Genomic DNA, 24,036 nt, shown 5'->3' with positions numbered 1-24,036 from the left:
CATCCTTAGTAACTCTGCCCACCTGCACGCTTAGAGCTTGCAGCTAGCTCACCCTGCCACTAAACTCACTAACCATGGCTAGGCACAGGGCTCCCCATCCTTTACGTGTATGTAGTGGGGGAGGGAGGTGGCTGCCCCACCCCACTAATGCATGTCCTCCTGACATATTGGCCGACAGATCCCACCGTTGAAGTGGTCAGTGCCATGAAGGACCTGACCGTCGAGGAGAACAGCATGGCCGAATTCGTATGCCAGTATTCCCGGCCTGTACAGGCCACGTGGAAGATCAATGAGCAGGAGGTCTGTGTGGACGGGCAGCGCGTCATTGTTGAGCAGGATTGGAATGTAGCCAAGCTAACCATTAAACCTGCCCTCCCACGTGACAGCGGCGTCTATTCTTGTGAAGCGGGGGGCACGCGCGTGGTGGCTCTGCTTGACGTCCAAGGTGAGGCATGCCTGCAGGCTGGTCAGGCAGGAAGCCCACCACAGGGCAGGAGGGAGGAAGGAGAAGGCTGACCAGACCCCCTCAGCTCTGCTACCAGCTAGTTATGTGACCTGGGCAAGTTATTTCACATCTATAAGGCTCCGTTTAAAGTGACATTTTTTTCAGCTCTAAAATCTTATATTCCTATGATGACTTTGGCATGGTTTAGTTTGGAGCACCTGCTGTTTTAACCATAAGGCGATGGTAAAATGGAAGAGCAGGTAATTCCTTGGACTGAATGCTTCCACAGGCAGAGAGCCCTGGAGTAGATAAAGGAGAGAAATAGAAAAGGGAAAGAGACACAGTTGCTGCTGTCAGAGGGCCCCCGGCATACATCCTCACTCTTGGGGTTCCCCATGTCTGATGGTGGAGATACACAATTTCCTGGTCTGAGTGTGGCCGTGTGGTCATCTTTTAATTCAGTAAACATTCATTAAGCACCTACTGTATGTCTCAGATGCTGGGCTAGCCCTAGGAATACAAAGAAAGAAGCAAAACAATCCCTACCTTACAGGAGTTCCCATTTTACTGGGTAAGGGGGTGGGGAATTCAGCATATATGCAGATAAATAAGTACAAAATATTCAAAGTAAATATGGAGCAAGTTTGTGGGGAAATAACTGGGGGGAATCCGGAGAAGACTCATTAGAGGGGGAGCTTGAGCAGAGCCTTGACAGAAGCTAGGGACTATCAGAGCTGAAGACAAGGAGGGTGGGAGGGGAGATGGAATGTTACATAGGAGGAACAGTCAAAGCCAATCTGACTAAAACATGGAATATGTAAAGAGGAGAAATGTTCAGTAAGTCTAGAAAGAGAGGCTGGAACCAGACTGCAAAGGGCTTCAAATACCAAAGAGGAGTTTGTATTAGATCCTAGAAGCAGCAGAGACAATGGGTTCTTTGAACAGGGGAATAACATGGTCAGACTTGTATTTAAGGAATATCAATCCATTGGCTGTGGGGTGGATGTATGGGGCAGAGGAGAAACTTCAGGCGGGCAGACCAGTCAGGAGGCCACTGCCATAGTGGTTCAGGCAAAACATGATAAGAGCCTGAACTTGGGTGGTGGCCTTGTGGATGGAGACAAATGTGATTGATGTTAAGGAGGTAGAATTGACAGCACATGGAAACTGAAGGATGAGGAGGGGAGAGGGAAGAGTCTGAGGCTGCAAATCTAGGTGAATGAAAGAATGGTGATGCCCTCAACAGAAATAGGGACTTGGGTGTTCCCCACCTGAAGACGAGGTTATGGCCCTTGTCCTTCGGCAGCCTCTAGTCTAAGAAAGTAATACGAGAGAGACAGGGTGGGAAAAGATGTAAAATACTTAAAAGAGGACAAAAAACTTTAAAACAAAAAAGCTTGTTTAAAAAACCAGCAATGTTAAAAATTGTTTTTACATGTAATTGAGGGGGGGGGGAAATAAAATATTCTTCTCTTTAAAAAAGAAGACAAACCCCCCACAAATGTGGGTTAATGTAAAAAAAGCTATGCCCTTAAGTACTGAGTCACTACCCCTGGTGGAGAACTTTGAGGTCATTTAATCCAACCTCCTTTTTTTCTCCAATGAGGAAATTAAGGCCCTGAGAGGTTCCAATTCTAGTATTTTTTTTTTCTTCTGTAGTACCTGGCTCCCACCTTAGCCTTTATCCACATCATTAATGAAAAATGTTCAACAGCTCAGGACCAAGGACACTCCTAGGGGCACTCCCCTGGATCTCTAGGCTACCCTCTATGTTGACTTCCAGCCTTGGGTTCCAGTCATTCAAAGAGTTCTAATTCCACCTAACTGTACCATGATCTAGTCCATATCTTTCCATTTGGGTTTTTGACATGTCAAAAGGTTTGCTAAGCTCTTGGCAAACTTTGATTACAGCCTTTCACAAAAGGACAATAATAATGACTTCATTCCTCTAATGCTTTAAGGGTCAGGACCTTCCTTATGAGAGCCTTATAAGGGAGGTTGTGCGAGCATTGCTATCCCCATTTTATAGATTAGGAAACTGAGGTTCAGAGGGGAGTACACATGAATTGTCCAACATCACACACGAGTGGGTAGCAGAGTCAGAGCTTGAGTTCTTTGATCCCAAATGTATTGCATTCCACAGACCCCAAATCCTCTTAGTCATCAGGGCTAAGTGCACTTGATTAAGGAAGGTTTCTTAGAGGTAGAGACTTTGAGCAGGATTTGGAAAGGGAAAAGAAAGGGACTTATGGTGAGGGGACAGGAAAGTCTGACAAAACAGGAAAGACATAGCAACAAAGTGGCCAAATTAAGGAGCTAAATCATTATGAAAATTTAGGAAACTAGAATGATGGTTTTCAGCATCAATCAATCAACAAGTATTTATTGGGCACTTTCCTTGTGCCAAGCAGCATGCTAAGCAATGGGGATACAAAAACAAAAAGGATATAGTCCCTGCCCTCAAGGAGCTTACATTCTCTCAGGAGACAATGCATACATATAGAGATATATACAGATTAAATACAAAACAAATGCAGAATGGGGAGGACATTAGTCATCAGGAAGAATAAGCAAATGCTTCATAGTGAAGGTGATGTTTGAACTGTCTTGAAGGAAGCTAAGGGTTCTATGAGGAAGGTGAACGTCCTGGGAGTGAGGGGTGGCCAGTGCAAAGGAGGTGGAGAGCCAGGTGTGAAGCACAGCTGGCCATTTTGGCTAGACCATGGTATATGTGAAGAATAAATAATATAACTGGAAAGGTCGGGTTGAACTCCATTGTAAAAGGCTTCAAAATCCAAGCAGAAGAGTTGATATTTTTTCCTCATGTCAATGAGGAGCCACATGGAGGGGGTCTTGTGACCAGACCTTCTTTTAAGAAAAATCATTTTGGTTGCTCTATGGAGGATGGATTGGAATGGAGAGAGGCTTGAGGTAGGGAAACCAAATGGGAGAATTTTGAAATAGACCAGGCAAGAGGCAATGAAGGCCTGTGCTAAGGTGGTAGCTAGCTATGCTAGCAGTGAAAAGTTAAAGATAATGCCAAGATTGGGAATGTGGAAGACTGGAAGAAGGGTGGTAACCTGGACAGAAATAGGGGAGTTTGGAAGAGGGGAAAAGACGAGTTCTGTTTTGGAAAAGTTGAGTTTGAAATGCCAGCTTTTGGCACAGTAATTGACACATAGTAGGTACTTAATAAATGTTTATTGATTGATCTGGTTTGGAATGTCTAATGGACAGTTGGTGAGGTGGGACTTCACCAGAATGGTCTGGAAGCACTCTCTGAATGCCCAAAGGAATGGAGCATTTATCATACATTAGCAAGCACCCAGGGAGTTTCTGGGACAAGTAGAGATGCATATTTGTCCTTATCTATCCATAAAAAGTCTCATACCCTTATGTAGAAAGCAAGCGTTCACATGTCTATAGGACTTAAATTTTAATAAAGTGTTTTCCTCACAACAGCCCTGTGAGGGAGGTGGTACTAGGATCATTACCCCCATTTTATGGATTAGAAAATAGAGGCTCAGGGAGATTTGGTCTTAGGTCTCATGGCTGGGACTTTCACCCATGTCCCCTGGTCTCCAAGTACAATTCACTTATCACTGCACACTCCACTCTCTCCAACATTCTTCTCAAAGGCTTCTCAGCCCCTTGAAACTAAACATGACCTAAAAATTACCCACAACAGCCCTCAGTCTCTCTCAGCTAAGTGTGAGCTGGATTGTTCTCATCCCTTCTGACTTAGATCCTGGAAAGCCATCAAAAACTATCAAATTCAACTATCCCCCAAACTTAAATTTCCCTGATCTGTAAAATGAAGATAAAATGCGTGTACTGCCTGCCTCACAAGGTTGTTGGGAGAAAAGCATTTTATAAACTTTAAAGCATAAGGGAAGTGGGAATTACATTACTCTTCCTTTTCAGCAAAGAGATTTTCTGAGCTTGGTGCCAACCAGCCTCTTGGCACAGCTTAAACATTCCCTTTTCCGTATCCAGCCCTTAATTTCCCCAGAACCATAGGGCCCTTCCGTAGGGCAGTGAACTCATTCTGTGGCCAGTAATGAAAACTCACATTTATATGGCACTTTGAGGTTTCAAGGTACTTTCCTCATATGTTATGAGCCCTTTGGGATACTTAGAAGAATGAGCATGCCCATTTTACAGATAGGAAACCTGAGGATCTGAGAGATTAAGAGATTATGGCAACATAGTGGGCATAATGGTAGAGCTAAAATATGCTGTACTTTTCTGTGTTTCTGTCCTAGTTTCAGATCTTGGGATACATTTATTAAATGTATACTATGTGGAGAGTACTGTTCAGGTGAGGCACGGTCCTTGCTATCAAAGAGGTCACACTTGTACGTTGCCCAAGGAGAAAGGACATATGCATGGATGGTTGTAATATATAATATTTCATGATAAGTGTATGAAAGGAGTGCAGACTGTGATGGGTGAAAGATGAAATGACTGAGGAAACAAAGGTTTGAGCTTCCGAACATATTGATTTGTTAAGCAGTGCATGCTAATTGCATAACAAATCGGGATCAGGTCTCCTCAACCTGGGTCTAGACCTCAAATACAGGGGGAGACAGATTTTTATGCCTCAAAAGAAAACAATTAACAAGCTCTAAACTAGGATACAAGATTAGATAATCTAATTTCTAATTGGAGATTAGGGATTTTCCAAGTTAGAAGAGGGAGAGCCAACAGGTGCAATTCCCAAAAGTCGGAAAGAGGTATTCCACTCTTCCCTGTCAATCAAAGGAACAAGGAAATAACTGATTGACAGGCATGGGGCCAATTTTTAGATAAGACATATAGGTTGCTTGAGATGTATAATTGTGAGAAAACTCCCTGCATTGGTTTTATTTTTATATACATAATATTTTATTTTCCACCAATTATATGTCAAAACATTTTTAAAACATTTTTTAAAATTTTGAGTTTAAGATTCTATCCCTCCCTCCCTCCTTGCATTAATTTTAAACAAATCTGTTAGAAGTGGTCCAACTTCCCAGCCATACAGGGTTAAGTTCAAACAATGCCATAAAGTTTTCACACAAAACAGAAAATGGACTAGATCTATAATTGACTAGAAAGGGAATTGAGCTAGATCCAGAATTGAGTCACATGATGGAGTCAATGTGGTTCACTCAATTCCCACAATTCCCTGAAGACCAAAGTATTGTTGAAGTCTGAAAATGAGAAGGCTTCCTGGAAGAGGTGGAATTTTAGTTGGGCTTTCAAAGATGGGTAGGCTAGAAAGGCATTCAAAGCATTGGAAACAGAAGGGTCAGCGAATCGCCAGGTTTAGCCAGAATATAGAATGTATAGAAGCACATGGTATTAACCAAAGTTAGAAAGATAAAGTGACATTTACTTGTAAAGTTCCATGAATACCAGGCAAAAGAGTCTGAACTTAATTTGATAGGTAACTGGGAACCACAGAAGGATTTTGAGCATAGGAGTGACAGCACTAACTTTATGTATATGGAAGATTAATAAATTCTTACTAAAAATTTGTCACTTAAATAGCTTTATTTAATAAGTCACCACACCCTGTTCTTTGAGACCATTATAGATGGATGAAGAGTATAGGGAGGGTATTTTCTAGGAACCAAAAGACTTTAGAAAGCAAACATCAAAACAGGAGTTAGGAACCCAGGGGTAAAGCCAACTGGGCAGCAAGGTCTTCAGGCCACAGGAAGATGAGTATGATACCCCTGGGCTGTTAAACTCTCAGTTGGCTTATAAGGCTCTCAACCTAGCCCCTCGCCCAAAATAAAATAAAAAAAAAACACCTTTCATTATTTTCATTAAAAGAATATTGATTAAAAAATAATTTTGATTATACAAATATAGAAATTTTAAATGTTGTATATGTATACATATTTATACATACAGAGAGAGAAATGGAGGGAGGACCCATAGTAATGAAATATCACAAATCCAACAAAATGTCAAGAGGTATGTTCTATTAAGAAGAAAGAGGGAGAAAAAGTACGGAGGAAAAACTTAAATGAGAAAAAAAAATGGACAATTGAAGATAAAGAAAAAATAAGGGGGGGGGGGGGCGGCCAGGTGGCGCAGTGAGTAAGAGCGCTGGCCCTGGAGTCAGGAGACCCGGGATCAGTTCTGGCCTCAGATACTTAACACCCACACAAAATAACTGGCCGTGTAACCTTGAGCAAGTTACCTAACCCCAATTGCTTAAAAAAAAGAAAAGAAAAGAAAAAAGAAGTGGGTGGGAGAACCAGAGGATGAAGGAGAAAGAGGCCAGGGGAGCCAGGACTGTTCCCACCTGGATGGGACTCTAGGTGCCTTACAATCTATGTCAGCTGCTGAAATTGCCCATGAGTAGAAGCCCAGCCCTGCTTCCTCCATTCTCTCCCTTACCTATCCATTCAAAACACAAGATTATTTTGTAAAAAGAGCTCCTGATAATGAAGTAAATGCTGTTAAGAAAGGCAGCCTAGATGGTGAAGGGGAAGGCGAGTTGTCTTTTGAGTCAGAGGATTGGGATTCAAATCCTGACTTTGTTACTGTGTGATCCTCAGCAAGTGATTTTCCTTATTTGCACCCCCACTTTCTCCTCTTGAAAAGGAGAAGGGTGGAGAAAATGAACTGGGTTGAAATCCTGCCATAGCCACTAACTTTTACCTGTATGACCTTGGGTACCTCCTTAGCTGTAGAATGGGCTCATTCTGGATCTAGTTGTACTAGATGTCCTCTTATCAGGATCACTTTCATCTCTATGTGTGTGACCCCATGATCTCTAGGATCCTTTCCAATTCTAAGACTTTATGATTTTCAGAAGAATTCATTTATTTAGCAAACATTTGCTAAGCACCTGTGATGCATAATAGGCAACCAGGCAGCATAGTGGATAGAGTAAATGGCTTGGAATCAGGAAGACTCATTTTCCTGAGTTCAAATGTGGCCTCAGACACTTCCTATCTTTGTTATCCTGGGTAAACCCTGTTTGCCTCCATTTCCTCATCTGTAAAATGAGCTGGAGAAGGAAATGAAAAATCATCTCATCATCTTTGCCAAGAAAATCCCAGAAGGCGATGCCACTGAAATGATTGAACATGATGCATATTGATTTTTACAATTACAATAATAATGCTAACTGACATTTATATAGTGTCTGCTTTGTCTGAGTTTCCCTTTAGCTAAACCAAGATCACTGTCTCCTGACCATGTATGTGCTGTGCCTTCCTAACCTCTCCCCCCTCTATCAAGGTAGGAGGGCATTCCAGGCCTGGGAGGTGGAGGGAGAAGGCATATAAGTGGGGGATTTATGTAAGAAAAAGTAATGAGAGCTACAGTCAAGAACAGATGTATTGAGAGTCTCAATAGGGTGGTGGTGCTGGTGAGAATGGGAAGAAAGAGAATCGACAAGACCTTGTAACTGAATGGGTTTTAAGAGAAGGAAAGAATCAAAGACAGTTCTCTGGTTCTACACATGGTAGATTGGGAGAATGGTGGTGCCCAGAAGGAGGGTAAAGAAGGTGAAGTCTGTGTTGGCTATGTTGATCTGGAGATTCCAGTGGGACATTCAGGTAGAGATGACCAGTACGCAACTCTACATGCCAACCTGAAAGTTGGGGGAGAGGTCAGAGCTAGTGATGCAGGTTGGGAGTCATTTGCATTGGGAAAAGAGTTGAAGTTATAGGAATGGACAAGCTCACTCAGGCAAAGGGTTTAAAAAGAGAAGATACACACACACACACACACGTGTTTTTTGTTGACTCTTGACATAGGTCTTATCTCCTCTGTTGCTGTTTCTTCTTTAGGGGTAAGGGAAATCCTATAACAAGATTGCTTCAGGTACACAGTAAGGAACAGGCTAGGGACAGAGACTAGATATGTGATTTCATTGATATGGGGAAATCCCAGTGAGGAAACTCTCTCTCCCAGTGCAGGTTAAGACCTTCTCTGCAATTTATCTTGTCTTGTTGACTTTGAGGCCAACACTCTATCCATTACTCCATGTTATAAAGCACTCTGTAAAACCTAAAATACTATATGTGTCAGCTGGCATGATTATTACTATTATTGTTGTTATTGTTACCCACTTACTGACCAAGCGTGAGACAACTATCATCAGAGTTGTTTGTCTGATGGTGATAATCCCTTTGGACTCCACCTCAGCCACTCCTGCAGCTCCCACAAAACAAGACCAATGTCATTCCCCAGAGCCCACTCTTCCAAGGACACTCAACCCACAAGGCTTGCTGAACTGATTGAGCCCCCAGGAAATCCCATAAATTTGGTGCTCTAACTCTGTGGAGTATTCTCTGACCATTCTAAATCACCAACCCTCTATTCTTGCAAAAACTCCTGTTCTATGCCCCACGTACAAACTGTGTTTCCTTCTGGGTGTAATTCCCACAGTTTTTCATTAGATATCAATATTCCATCTATCTGTATGCTACTGATCTTGCTGTAGGCCAACCTGGGATGCTTTTGACCTGTCCCTGATGGCTTGTGGTTTAGAATCCAAATTTGAAGTTGTTTGAAGATTCAAATAAACAAACTTTTATTAAGTACCTTGAAGGTACAAAAAACTGTCCTAGGAGCTAGGGGAGATATAAAATTTAGGTAATACCCATTTTTTACCTTCATGGAGGTCAGTCCAGTAGGGGAATGACATAATCTAATACATTTTATATACAACAGTACATGATCAGTGCATCAGAAAGGATCAGACAGAGTGCTATGTGAGGCCCAGGGTGAATCTGCTGAAATCAAAGAATGTTTCCAGGAAGTGGTGGCATCCACCAAATGGAGGGAGGGAGGGAGGGAGGGAAAGCATGCTGTCTGTAAGGTATAGTGGGAACAAAGACACAGATACAGCAAAGAGTGCGAGGTTAGCAGCAGCTGGTGAGTATCCAGTCTGGCTAGACAGTAGAGGAAGTGAAGGAGTGTTGTATGTGATGAAGCTGAAAAGGGAGAAGAGCACAAGATTGTGAAGGAATTTCAATGCCGGTCTGAGAAGTGTGAGCCTGGCTCAGTCAGCAGTAGGGAGCCATTGAAAAGTTTTGTGCAGAGAGAGGGTATAACTACATCCATGCATGAGGAAGATAAGTCTGGCAGCAGTAGGGACCATCTAGGAAATTATATCTGGTCAGGGATAAAGGCAAGTTCTCTTTATGTGAGTGCTGGAACGGTGTGATGGGAGACATTGGCCTTTTGAAACCAAATGGATCTGCATTTTATCAGTTCATACTCGTTACTCCAGTGGTTTCCTAATGAACTCCACCAGTCATCCCAGGCTTTCCCTCATCCCTCCCACACTACTCCTTCTTAAAGCACGTCTCTGACCATCTCTCTCCCTCCCTCAGAAGCCTAGCATGGCCCCTTGTCACTGCCAGGGGCAAGCCCAGGCTCCTCCCTGTAGCATAGAAGGCAAACCACCTGATCTGCCTGCCCTTTAGGCTCAATTCTTGACCTGCATCGGCGCCCTGGTTCAATGGACTCTTTAATCCCACACAGACTACAAAGCCTGACTCTATGACCAAGAACCACTTAACCTCTCTGCCTCAGTTTCCTCAACTGTAAAATCGGGTCGTTGTGAGGACCAGATGAGATAATATTGATAAAAGCACTTAGCACAATGCCTGCCACATGTTGTTATTCACTTGTTTTTCAGTTGTCTAATTCTTCATGACCCTATTTGCCGTTTCCTTCTCCAGTTCATTTTACAGATGAGGAAACTGAGGCAGAGTTAAGGGAGTTGCCCAGGGTCACACAGCTACTAAGCAACTGAGTCCTGATTTGAACTTGGGTCTTCTTGACTCTGGGTCTGGTACTCTATCCACTATACCACCTAGCCACCTTTCCTGGCACATAGTAGATATTAAGTAAATGCTAGTGATTATGGTGATGATGATGATGATGATGTCTGTGCAGTGTCTAAGGCACCCTATTGAGTAGCAGGCTAGATACAAAACTAAAAATTGATGCAGATTCCATGAGGTGACAGGGGACTTGGGGCCTTACAATCTCACAGTCGATCCTGCTTTGTTCCTCAAGCAGCACAGTGGAAATGGCCATGGATTTCTATTCCAGTTCTGCCATGAATAAAAATTAAGTGACTCTTAAAACTCAGTGACTCTTCCAATTCATGCTTGAACAAGAACCTTCCCTACAATCGACTTAGTAAGCAGTATACTAGCCTTGACTTAAAGGCTTCCAGTGAGGGGGACCCACTACCCCTCAAAGTAGCTCATTCGACCACAAGAGATAGCTCTGCTAGGAAGATTTTCCTGCCATGAGGTCTCAATTTGCCTCATTTCTCTATCCCCCTTTAAGAATCAAGAAACAAGCACTTTGTTCCCAACAGCCCTGTGAAATCAATATGGTAGCATGGCAGGGTAATAAGGCTTCTAGGCTCGGAGTCCAAAGACCCCGGGTTCACCTTCCAACTCCGCGTCGCTCTGAGAGACACTCTGGTGTAATGTAAAGAAAGACCACTGGTTTGGGGGTCAGAGGATCTGTGTTTGAGTCCTGACTGCTGTTTTAATTGTGACCTTGGATAAGTTCCTTAAATCTCTCAACAACTAGTTCAGTTCAACAAATATTTATTAAATGGCTACATCGTACAAGGAAGGCACTGTGCTAAGCAAGAGAGACACAAAGACAGAAGCCTTCAAGTAGCTTATGCTCTAGACTGTCTCCTCATTCAGAAAGATTAATTTTTCTAAAACAACACAGTCACTCCTCAAACTAGATGATGTCTAACATTCCTTGTAGCTATAATCTTGGGCTTCTCCTCTCTGGTACTCAGTTTTCTGTTCTATAAAATTCTATCTCGTTTGAATGAGATAGCATTTCTAAATTCTCTTACAGGTCTGTGATTCTCATATGAACATCTTTATCCCAACTTTAAGATGTTTCAGAACTGAGGTTCAGCATTTAAGTAATTTGTTCTGGTTCACACTGTAGGTGACCCAAACCCAGGACTCCTGACTTCAGGTCTGGTGCCCTTTCTACCATACATAACACAGTTTACTACCTTTTCTTATATTCCTCAGAGGGGCTGGGCAAAAGGCAGGCACTCAGCGAATGCCTAGTACTCTAGCTTTTACCAAAGTTGGTAGAAGGGTCACACATAAGCCTTCCTGTTTCACAGGTGCCTTCTGTTTTGGAGCCCTGAGGTGTAGATTAGCTAACTTAGAGCCTTAAAATATGGAATAGTGGAAGGAATCTTGGAGACCTCTGCTGCTCCTGTGACATTGGGCAGATGACTTAATCTCTCAATAAATCCAATTCAAATATTCATTAAGTGCTTACTTCCTATAAGCTAGAGTTGCTGAGGCTGCATAGACAAAATGACAAACCTTTTTTGCCCTCAGGGAATCTACATTCTAAATTCAGCCTCCTCAGTCAGTGGATCAACTAGCATTTATTAAGGTTGTGGTTGAGTTATAGGCGGTGGGGATACAAAGATGAAAGCTTGCATTCTTTCAGGAGCACAAAATAGGGATAATGCCTTCATGCCCTACCTCTCAGGGTTGTCATTAGGAAAGGGCTTTGTAAATCTTAAATCACTGTGGAAGTGGGAGTTATCATTACTGTTAGATTGGGATGTCTGACACCACCAGCGAGCCAGGTAGGAACTCAGCATTTGGCCTATTGTGTCTCCTTCACCGCAGCCAAGAACACCATTGTCCGGGGGCTGGAGAACGTGGAGGCAGTGGAAGGAGGAGAGGCCCTATTTGAATGCCATCTGGCCAAGCCGGAGATTGCCAATCACAGCTGGCTGATAGATGATGTGCCAGTAAGAACCTCAGAAAACATTGAGATGGTTTACTTTGAGAATGGCCGGAGGCACTTACTACTGCTAAAGAATCTGACTCCCCAGGACAGCTGCCAAGTGACCTTCCTGGCCAATGATATGGTCACATCTGCTTTTCTGACTGTCAAAGGTATTGATGATCATTGGGGGTTGGAGGTGGTGAAGGGAAGTGAAGAAGATGGGGGATAATGGTTGGGCCTTTAGATTGATTTAGAGGTAGAAGAAAGGGGGGCCAAAGAATGAACTAATCTAAAAGAGATAGAGTAGCAGAGATACAACCAGTCTTGGTGTGGGGGAAAGACAGGAAGGGAAAATCATTTCAAATAGGCAGGAAAATGGTTCCTGGTTCCATTTCCCAGATTGAATCACAGCTCCTAATACCATGAAAAGGTCATGAATTATTTCATGTGGATTGCAATATATACAATCTTGGCTCTTTGGAGACATTGTACTTGGCTGATGGAAAAGACAGTTTGGGTGGTTCATGCACCAAGTCAATGCTACCAACTCACCCAGTGGGTAAAGCTTCAGATGATAGAGTCACAGAAACTCCCAATACAGACACACCAGCTGGACACACAGACATACCCAATATAAACATACCTACAGGCCTAATACCAATATTCACACACCAACAATCTGTGCAGACATACCTAATCCAAAAAATATGCATCAATTAGCTTCATAGACAGATTCTATTACAATACAACATACACAATCTGGCCTCGTAGACACTCCCTATATATTTATGGCCCAGCTGGCCATACAGACATACCCAGTCACAGTCCAGGCACGCCAGGTCCCCAGAGCCTTCTAGGCTATTTATATCAATAAATCTCTGTTCCATATCCTTGTCTAGCTATTGCTATACACCTGGGTCTATACTGAGAGTGTCTTAGTGTAAAAGAAATGGCATTCTTGTGAGTAGCCAACAAGTTGTCAGGCAACTTCCCTCTAATAGCCACAAATTCTCGAATCTTCATTGAATTGGGCTAGGTTCTTTCCCAAGGCCAGGACTGCCTTCTAGGAGAAATACCCTTGGGGCCCCAAATACACACACATGCAGACCCCCTCTCAGCCCAGCTGTCTCACCTGAGCTCTGAAGTTCTGCACGCCTCTTAGAGCTGAGCGTCAACCAGTTCTGCTCCTGCCAGCAACATTTAAAAGCATATTTCCGCCGTAGGCTGGCGTCTGGAATTCCTGGAGTCTTTGCTCGATGTGAAGGTCAAGGTTGGTGCCAAAGCCACCTTTGGCTGTGTGCTCAGTGAGACAGTCCCTGTCAGCGAGGTGACCTGGTACATTAACGGCATCGAAATTCAGCCAGATAAGGACTGGACGATCCAAGCTGATGGGAGCCGCCACATTTTGCTCCTCAGGAATGCCCAGCCCCACCACACTGGAGAGGTGACCTTTGCGGCCAGAGATGCTGTTGCCTCAGCCAAGCTGTCTGTGATCAGTAAGTGGGGGAATGCAGCCATGCCGTAGTAATGAACAAAGCAAGACCACAGAATCTCAAAATTGGAAGGGACCTCCAAGTGGCCTGTATCTCAGCAATCTCTTCTGTACGGTATCCCCAACCAGCGGGCCTACCCCCTTTCTTAGAGGTTTCTAGAAGATGGACAGCTTAGTAGTTACCCAGGCAGCACATTTAATTCACAGTCATAGAGGCTCTGAGCTAGAATGGGCCTCAGAGGACCTTGAGTTTAGGGCCCACTCGGATTAGGATCCCCTTTCCACACCATCTTAGAAATCCACTATAATATGACAAGAGGTCACTTATTCAGCCTCTCTGCTTGGAGACCTCCAGGGACAGGGTATTTACTCCTTCCTGAAGTAATATATTCCATGTCTCTGGGACTGAGAATCTACTCTAAGCCCTGGGATCTGTTATGAGCTAATTGAAAGGTTGAAAACCAGTGAAATCACTGGTCTTTTATCATGATTTGAATACATGGAGGTTTTCCTAATGAAGATTTAATAGGCCATTGGTGAGATTGAACTAAATTACTTTCCAGGTCCCTTCCAACCAAGGGAATCCATATTTTTATAATAACAAACTATATGATCTAAAAATCCCTATGTGTGTGGACAGCAGATATTTTTCTTTATAATAATGGCAAAGTACATACGCTCTTAGCTACTAAAATTTATATTTTTTGTGATAATATAAAACCAATTTAATCAGCTTTATTCATGCCCAGGTATACAGTTAAAGGCCTACTACTACTTGCAAATCAAGTCCTATCAAGCTACAGTGTCAAAGAATGTTAGAACTGAGAGGTACCATACAACACAGAATGAAGAATGTGAGAATTGGAAGAAACATTAGACTGTGAAATGTTAAAACTGGAACAGACATTAGGACATAGAAAATGGACTTTTTGAGTTGCCAGTGTGGCTTTAGAGATCGTCTCGACCAAAAGTTCTTAACTTTTTTGTTTGTCATGTACCCCTTAGGCAATGTCTGGTGAAGCTTATGCACCTCTTCTCAGAATCACATTTTTAAATGTATATAATTAAATACATAGGGTTACAAAGGAAATCAACTATATGGAAATGCAGTTATCAAAAAAAAAACTTTAACACAAGTTCCTGGATCCCAGGTTAAGAATTCTAGAACTAGACCAACTCCCTCATTTTACAGGTAAGGACACTGAGGCCAAGAGAGGAAGTGACTTATCCAATGTCAAACTCTAATAAGTGACAGAGACAGATTAATGAGTAACCCAATATTTTATGGCTTAAACTGTTCTTGAGAACTATAGGATTTATTAACTCAAGGTATATCTAATTTCTAAGTTCACGTTTCCATAAATGAATAACAGTCATCAGCTTTGATTTCAGTCAGTCAGTCAACGAGCATTAGTTAAGTGCCTCAAATGAGATAATATTTGTAAAGAAAGTACTTAACAAAATTCCTGGTACATAGTAGGTACTTAATAAGTGCTTATTTCCTTTCTTTCCTTTTCTTTTCCTTCCTTCCTTCCTTCCTTCCTTCCTTCCTTCCTTCCTTCCTTCTTTCCTTCCTCCCTCCCTTCCTTCCTTCCTTCCTTCCCTTCCTTCCTTCCTTCCTGCCTTCCTTCCTTTCTTCCTTCCTTCCTTCCTTTCTTTCCTGTCCCAGGCATGAAATAAAAAGGATTTTTCCAGAAACACATGGATTAGCAGAGCTATAACTAACAGTTTTTGTGCTTGAAGCAAGCAGCACAAAAGGTGCCCTTCAATTCAATTTTGTAATTTATTATGTGAAAATATAAGTGTTTAAGACAAATTCCTTTGAATGAGAGAAGAGACAGTAGGATACAAGTCTTGGGGGATAGGGGAGAGCAGGGACAGAGACCCTGGGACAATAGTCCCACATGAGAGGACCCTAAGTGAAGGGTCATTTGGGTCAAGTCTCTGGGTTGGGAGAAGAGAATATACCAAATGCTAGTTTGCTCTTTTTACTAACTATTCTTGCTAATTAGATACTAAGCTCAGTCAATTCTATACTACTGAAAGGGCAACTTCTACCAAAACATAAATGTAACAAATTTTTTAAATTGCATAGTCATTATTTAAAATTTTATGACCACTTTATTTTCAGAGCAAAGCCCTGATTGCCCTACCTTAATTATGGTTCTGCCAAACATTGCTCAGAATTTGACCATTGAGCCAGAAATCTGTCCTGTTAGTTTACATGGCTGGCTCATTTTGTTTTTTTTTAAAAGGTTGAAAGGGGGTAGTTAAAAATCATAGGTAGGTCCCATTTTTTCCAAGATCAGGCTGGCCTTATTTGACCTGTTGGCTCTATGTTGGATACCCTGGCATCTAACTCTTTAGATTTTTTTAATTCTGAGATTTAGTCTGTGACAGTAAATAGAATTCAAGAGACTTCATTGTATTAATTCGGACTGATCATTAACAAGCAATATGACCCTGGGAAAGTCACTGCCATTTGCTAGACCTCAGTATCCTTCTGTTCTCCAGAATTCAGTGCTGACCTCAGGTAAATAAGTTGGTGCCTCCACATCTCCTCTTTCAGAGGCAGTTGGTGACACAGTGGATAGGACTGTGGATTTAGAAATCAGGAAGACCCTAGTTCAGATCTCACCCCAGACACTTATTGGTGTCAGGGTGACCCTGGACAAGTCACTTGACCAATGTCTGCCTCAGTTTCCTCAACTACAAAATGGGGGTAATAATAGCACCTGCCTCAGGACTGTTGTGAGGATCAAGTGAGATAATCTTGGTAAAGTGTTTAGCACATAGTAGGCAGTATATAAATGCTATTCCCTTTCAATTCCCCTCCCCTCACAGCCTCCCTCCACATCTGTGCCCTTCCTACAGTAGAATGCCTGTAGAAATGGCATCTCGGCCAGATTTCTTAGCTATCAGGTTCTCTGTAGTTAAAACGTCTCTCCAGTTACCAGAATAATGGCTTAATAGCAAAGCAATGTTTATGTAGCATGTTGTGACTTAAGAAACCCTTGATAGGTATTGTCACAACTCTGTGAAGTAGCTCTAATTACCACCCTCATACAGATGAAGAAGATGAGGTCTGGGAAGGTAGAATGAATGAGTTGCCCCAAATCAAATCATTGAGTGGCAGAGGAGAAACTTGAACCCACATCTTCTGATTCCGGAGCCATGGCCTTTTTGTAGGGCCTTGCTGTAGGGCAACTAGGTAGCACAGTGGATAGAGTGCCAGTCCTGGAATTAAGAAGACTCCTCTTCATGAGTTCAAATCTGGCCTCAGACACTTACTAGCTGTGTGACCTTGGGCAAGTCACTTAACCCTGTTTGCCTCAGTCTCCTCATCTGTAAAATGAGCTAGAGAAGGAAATGCCAAACCACTCTAGTGTCTTTGCCCAGAAAACCCCAAATGAGGTCACAGAGTCAGACAAGACTGAAAACGACCCAACTCCCCATCAAAAGATTCTGCTCTGAACTTCCCTAGGACCCATGGATGCCCACAGATGCAGATGTCTGCAGATGACCCACCTTACACACTCTTCTCTGTCACCTCTAGGTCTCCCTGACCCTCCTGAAGATGCTGAGGTTGTCAAACAGAGTGGCCGCTCAGTGACCTTGTCATGGGCAGCCCCAGGGAGTGATGGTGGCGCTGGCCTGCTTGGGTACAGGGTGGAAATGAAGACAGCAACAGGTGAATGGCAGTCATGTCACAAAGACCTGGTCCCAGGCACCGAGTGCGTAGTGAGCAACCTGGTCCCCGGGGAGCCGTACCGCTTCCGAATTGCAGCGGTAGGTCAGGTGGGAACAGGAGAGCCCGTGCACTTGCCTCAGACAGTGAAGCTCGGTGAGTGACCTTCCTCTGCTTTCTGTCCCTCTTCTTCCCGGTCCTCCTCATCTTTTCTCCTCTCTGCCCTCCTTTTTTCTCCTCTTCTTTACTGCAGTTTTGTTGTTTTTGTTTAGTTGTTTTTCAGTCGTATCCAACTCTTTGTGACCCCATTTGGGATTTTCTTGGCACAGATACTGGAGTGGTTTGCCATTGCCTTCTCTAGCTCATTTTATAGATAAGGAAACTGAGGCAAACAGGGTTCAGTGACTTGCCCAGGGTCACACAGCCAGTAAGTGTCTGAGGCCAGATTAGAACTCGGGAAGAAGAGTCTTCCTGACTCCAGACCCAGCACTCTATTAAATCCCAGCTCTGTCCCAGTTTAAATCCCACATACTTGCAATGTAAACCTTCCATAAAATGGAAATAACAATAATCTCTTATCTTCCTGAATGCATAATAATTCCTTGATGCTCCTCCTGGTTTTAGTCTTTGGGATCTTATGGGAAGAATTTGGTTTCTGGCCAATCTCTCTCTTCCTAGTGGAAGCCCTTCACACAGCCAAGATTCTAAAATACTCCCTGGTTTCTGCTTTGGGGCATGTTGAGTAGAAGACCCTGGATGTCTTGCTTTCCTGACTTATTCTTGGTGCCATAGTCAGAATGCTAATGTTCCACTCCTTTGCACCCAGCCAACCAGTCATCTAACCTATAAATTGATCAGACCTTGTGGGTTCAGCAATGAGGAGGAAGAAGTCTTGGGAGCTAGAGTTTTGAAGAAGAGACATAGAGGGTACTTGATCCCCACACTCAGAAAGCCCCTTTCTTGGGAAGAAGGCATGTTTTCCCTCAGTACAATGGGGAAACTGAGTGATTTAGTGGAAATAGCATTGGGTTTGGAGTTAGAAGACTCCCAGGGCTGCTACCACCTGCTTCCAATACCTGTGTGACTTTAGGCAGGCCATTCCCTTCTCTGAGCCTTATTTTACCCCTTTACAAAATCAGAGGGTTAGTCTAGACAATCTCTGAAGCCCCTTACAGCTCTAAATCCTATGTTCCCATAACCATACACAACCTTTGTCCTCAGGTCAGTCTTATGAAAACATACAGATGAAAGGACAGTGGCACCTGTGGCACATTCAGCCAGTGATGGTATAGAGGAAAACCCAAATGCCAGAAACTGTTATGCTGGGAGAGGGAACAGCCTGTCCCCCAAAGATAACATAATCTTCCCCTATCACCTTGGTAGGGTGAAAGATAAGAAATGGGAACCTGGTGGGAATGGTCTGGAGAGTGGTCTCACTATCCAGTGGTATGGGCCAATGATGGACAGAAACGATGCTTGCCACAGACAGGGAGGTATTTCCCAATCCATGTATGCCCCCAAATACTTAATAGGCCCTCCTCTTGAGACTTATTCTTCACCATATTTCAATGAGTTAGGTGAAAACCGAGACTACATTGACTGTTTCATAGATGGGAAAACCAGTGTCTGTTTAGTACTGACTGAGAGCCTGCGGTCCCTCCCACATGACCCAGGGACTCCCCTAGGAGCATCATCCATAGTATTAATGCCATGGATTATATGTCTCCTTGCAGAGCCTGTGGAGGCAGTCGCCTCAACCTCTGTAAGCAAGTTGGTGGTGGTCGGGGAGGAAGCTCGCCTGGAGTGTGAGGTGGCGGGTGAGATCCAGGAAGTGACCTGGAGGAGAGGGAATGAAGTGATCCAGCCTGGAGGCCGCTATGAGCTCATCTCCAAAGGCAAGAAGCAAACGCTAGTGATCCATGGCTTCCGACCCGAAGACCAAGGCTCCTACACCTGCAGCTCCGATAGCAGCAAAGCCTCTGCTGCTGCATCTTTCGAAGGTATGTCTGGGGGTAGGGGTGGGGGTGGGCTCAAGGGCAGTGGGGAAGGGAAACAAAAGCAGGATGAACGTTACGTTCATTCATTTGATTATACATGTATTAATTCATTCATTTCTTCATTTATGAGTTCATTCATTCAGTGGGTTTCTGTTAAATTAATAGCACCTAATCCCCAGAGTTGTTGTGAGTCTCAAATAAGATAATATTCATAAAGTACTTAGGACAATGCCTGGCAGATAGCAAGAGCTCAATAAATTCTCATTTCCTTCCTTCCTCCCCACCTTGTGCAAAACACTATGACAGGGGCTGGGGAATATACAGAGAAGTCAGCAGGGTCCCTGCTTCCATTGGGATCATGGCCCAGTAGAGTAGATGAGACATGAACAAGAATTACAGTGATGCAGGGAATGTGAAAATACATCAGAAGACAAAGCGGAAAGGAATCAGTTCTGTTTGAGGAGGACCAGAGAAAGGTTAATTAATAGGTGACGCCTGAGTTGGAGGGCTGTCCCCGTGGGCTTTATTGTCGAAACTTGGGGCAGGACATTGGAAGACCTAACCCCTAATCCCACCTCTCCCACTCACTATGTTACTTTGAACAAGTCATTTCCCTCTCTGTGAATCAGTTTTGTTCATCTGTAACATGCGGTGACTAATCCTTGCCTACCACACTCCACATTTATGTTCACCCTTTGTCTGTGAGGTAGACGTGAGTCTGTGATTAGTGATCCTGTTTTATGGATGGAGGCGGTGAATATCACAGAGTAGAGGTAAACAGTGAGTCAGCAGGAGAATTGGGACTGAAAACCTCTCAGCCCGCGGATCTTCCCATTCTACCAGACTAGCTCTGTGTCCTTTGGGTCTTGTCCCTATGCTTCTTGTGGTCAGTCTGACCTCTCCCATGGGTGGTGGAAGAGCATGGGCTCTTGAGTCAGAGGAAACAGATTCAAATTTTTTATTCATGAGTTGTTGTAGCCAAAGAATTCCTCACCGAGCAATCAGCCGCATTCATGGCGATGCCCTTTCCATTCTTAGCGGGGCTGCTCCTGGAACAGCAAAATCAGCCTATCATTAGGATGGTACTTGATGCCTTGTCCAATGAGGTGGATCTTTCCAAAACTTATGCTCTTCCTGCATTGCTTTCGAGAAGCTACGATCACCTCCATAATCCATCACTCAACAAGCATCTTTTAAGTGCCCACTCTGTGCCAGGCACTGATAAAAACAGAAAAGCGAGACAAGTTTCTACCACTAAGAAACTTAACGCTTGGAAGGGATGGAATGCCACAGATTGCCTTGTTTTTCCCCAGAACAAAACCTCACTTAAGTTTATTTCAGCTGTAACAGCAATGTCATGTTAAAATGGACAGGTTAACAGATTGCACGTTCTAATGTGGAGATTCTCAGATAAGTAAAATACACAGTATATTCAAGACAAATTCTCAGTGACTGGAGAGGCACTGATGGCAGGGAGAATCAAGAAAGGCCTCTTGAAGGGGCAGACACTTGAGGCGAGGCATGAAGGGAGTTTGGGGGTCAAAGGAAAGTGAGAGTAATTCTAGACATGAGCTTGAGTGTCTTCGGAGGCACAAAGGAGGAGATCACATCTCCTATGCAGGGAACAGTGAGTTGTCAGGTTTGGCTGGAATGAAGGGTCCATGAAAAAGAACAGTGTGTCATCAGTGAGCCTGGAAAGCACGACTGGAACTAGATGGTGGGGAGTTTTAAATGCCAAACAGAGGAGGTTGTAATTCAGCCTAAAGGCAATGGGGAGCCACCAAAGTTTCTTGAGCAGGGGAATGGTATGGTCAGACATGGAATATCAGTCAGACAGCTTTGTGAAGGTGAGATATAAAAGAAGAGAGATGACAAAGGGAGACCAATTAGGAAGCTATTTCAGCAGTTCAGGTTGGAGGTGATGAGGTCCTGGACTAAGGTGATTGTGCTGAGAGTAGAGAGGGAGCAGTTCTAAGACGTGCTGAAAAAGGTGGAATTGAGAAAACTTGGCAACTGGTTTCTTATAAAAGGTGGGTGGAGTGATAATGGTGTTCTTTCAATACATTCAATTTGAAAAAGCCTTGTTGAGTGTGTAAAATCTACAAGGGACTGTGTTGGGTATTATGAGAGACCGAAAGAAACATAAAACATGATCCACTGGTATCACAATTTGTGTATTTTCCTGAACGGAGGAACTGTATTGATTGTGGACACGACCTCAGGTGCAGGGACACATTTGCTGAGGTCTTCCTTCTGCTTAACTGCTCCCTCTCTGCTTACTCCCCACAGTGGCAGTATCCCAGGCCCCAGAGGCAGAAGCGCTGCTCGATGGCCTTGCCCAGCCCAGCCTGCCCCCCGAGGCAGCCCAGGAGGGTGACTTGCACCTGCTGTGGGAGGCTATCGCCAAAAAACGCCGCATGAGCCGGGAGCCCACTTTGGACTCAATCAGTGAGCTGCCTGAGGAAGATGAACGGCTGCACAGGCTACGGAGAGAAGTCGAGGAAGCTGTCCAGGACTTTTCTGAAGGCTACTCCACTCCCGATGAGCTGGCCCGTACCGGTGAGGCCGACCTCTCACACACCAGTTCTGATGATGAGTCCCGGGCTGGCACTCCATCCCTTGTCAGCTACCTCAAGAAGGCAGGAAAGCCTGGGGGCAAAGCCAAGGCCCCTGGGGCTGCCACTGCAAGCAAGCTCAAGAAACCATGGGAGCAGGCAAAGGCTGAGCCCGTGGCCACCCCTAAGCTGCCTGGAGACCTGACTGCTGAGATTCTGGAGGACCCCTCCATGGATAAGGCTGCTATAAAAATACAGGCAGCTTTCAAGGGCTACAAGGTGAGAAAGGAGATGAAGCAAAATGAGGGTCCCAGCTTCCGGGATACTTTTAGAGATGTCGTGGTGGAAGCAGGAGGCTCCCTGCACCTACAGTGTGTGGCTGTCAGCAAGACAGACATGAGGACCTGCTGGCTTAAGGATGGCGTAGAGCTGACAGATGGACGGCACTACCACATTGACAACTATGGGGATGGCACCTGCTCCCTGCTGGTCACTGGCCTTGAGGCCAGCGATGCTGGTTGCTATACCTGCCAGGTGACCAACAAGTTTGGCCGCATCTCCCACAGCGCCCAGGTGACAGTAACGGGGGCTGCCGTGACCAGCGGAGCCGAGAGTGAAGCAGAGAGCTCCTCCGGCAGTGAGGTGGACGATGCTTTCCGCCAGGCCGCCAGGAGACTCCACCGTCTCTTCCGGACCAAGGCCGCTACAGAAGTGTCCGATGAGGAGCTGTTCCTCAGTGCTGAGGAGGGCAGTGTGGAACTGGAGGAGCCCAGTGACCGGCAAACCTACCGCGAAGATGACCGCTATATCTATATTCGGTTTGAGACTGCCAGTGAGGCCCGCCAGGCGACCACTCGCTTCCAAGAGATGTTTGCAGCCCTGGGCATCCTAGTGGAAATCAACATCCTGGAGCAAGGGCCCCGTAAGGTGGAGATGCGCATCATGAAGGTGGCACAAGCCCCAGCTGGCCAGCTTGCCTACCCTGCGGCCCCCAAGGAGCACCCGTCAGTGTTGTTGACCTCTGACACAGGTAGGTAAATGGAGAAGGCCCCTGCTCCATAGTGGCCACGGGTGGTGTTTGCTATCCCCTCTCCTCTCTAACCAAAGCTGACCCAATCACTGGCTCAGATCAATATTCTCTCCAGTGTTTCCCAGATCCTGCCCAGACAAGGAGAGTTCTTCCCATCAGGACTGGTCTGGAAGGCTGGGGTAGCTACCATGCTAGCTTGGAATTCTGGACCCATCAAGGCCATGAAACTTAACTCTTCCTTGCAGCCCCCATCACGCTAAGGAGATCTGTCCTCTCATTCTGTCCTAAGGGCCTCAGAGCTTCAACAGTACAAGCTACAGTGTCCTCTCTCCTGATTCCCAGCCCTTTCTACCCTACTACCTCACTTAGACTTGATTTGCCATATTCTAATACACTTATCAGTTGTCCTTCATTCTCAGATAGGACCAGAATGACATCACTATGCTAGAGTCAAGTTTCAATGTGTCCAACTGTGGCTGATCAGACCAGTATGAGCTCAGAATGCTCTACCACAGGTCAGGTACAAATAGTCCTTGTGAACATTTAGGATGAATTCTCCACATTTGCTCATCCTGCATTTCCATTGAGCTGTCTCAACTCTGCTTTGCTCATAGAGCACAGCACCTTCTCTGATGTGGGCACGCCATGCTGAGCGGTCCTGTGCCAGTGTCTCCCAGGTCACACAATCAATTCCAAAGTTCTTGAGAGAGACCTGGAGAGTGTCCTTGTATCACTTCTTCTGACCACCATATGAATACTTGTCCTGTGTGAGTTCTCCATAAAACAGTATTTTTGGCCAGATTTTGCATTCAAACAGCCCATCAGAGTTGTGCGCTCTAAAGCAGAGTCTGAATGCTTGGCAATTTAGTTTGAGAAATGACCTCAGTGTCTGGTACCTTATCCTGCCAGGTGATCTTCAGAATCTTCCTAAGACAATTCAAATGCACTTATATAATGGTGTTATATACTTATATCTATTATAATTTTATCTATATATATACTTATATAAATAGATATATTTATATATATGTTATATACTTATATCTATATGTTTTATCCCCAA

General features: G+C 44.3%; 1 protein-coding gene across 1 annotated transcript in view; it reads left to right on the top strand.

Annotated features, from left to right (window-relative positions):
- Nucleotides 1–24,036, top strand: part of OBSCN (obscurin, cytoskeletal calmodulin and titin-interacting RhoGEF) — a 319,253-nt gene that overhangs the window by 184,602 nt on the left and 110,615 nt on the right. Inside the window, exons 63-68 of the mRNA XM_069095842.1 lie at nucleotides 179–445; nucleotides 12,109–12,381; nucleotides 13,435–13,707; nucleotides 17,260–17,547; nucleotides 19,125–19,391; nucleotides 21,678–22,973. Of these exons, the coding sequence (XP_068951943.1) occupies nucleotides 179–445; nucleotides 12,109–12,381; nucleotides 13,435–13,707; nucleotides 17,260–17,547; nucleotides 19,125–19,391; nucleotides 21,678–22,973 (2,664 nt within the window). The remainder of the gene's footprint in view (nucleotides 1–178; nucleotides 446–12,108; nucleotides 12,382–13,434; nucleotides 13,708–17,259; nucleotides 17,548–19,124; nucleotides 19,392–21,677; nucleotides 22,974–24,036) is intronic.

Source organism: Petaurus breviceps, unplaced genomic scaffold, assembly GCF_028583685.1.
Source record: "Petaurus breviceps papuanus isolate PSGF00001 unplaced genomic scaffold, PetGlider_PUasm1.0 227, whole genome shotgun sequence".
NCBI lineage: Eukaryota > Metazoa > Chordata > Mammalia > Diprotodontia > Petauridae > Petaurus > Petaurus breviceps.
Note: the sequence above shows the minus strand (reverse complement) of the source record. Positions and strands in the feature narration are given on the sequence as shown.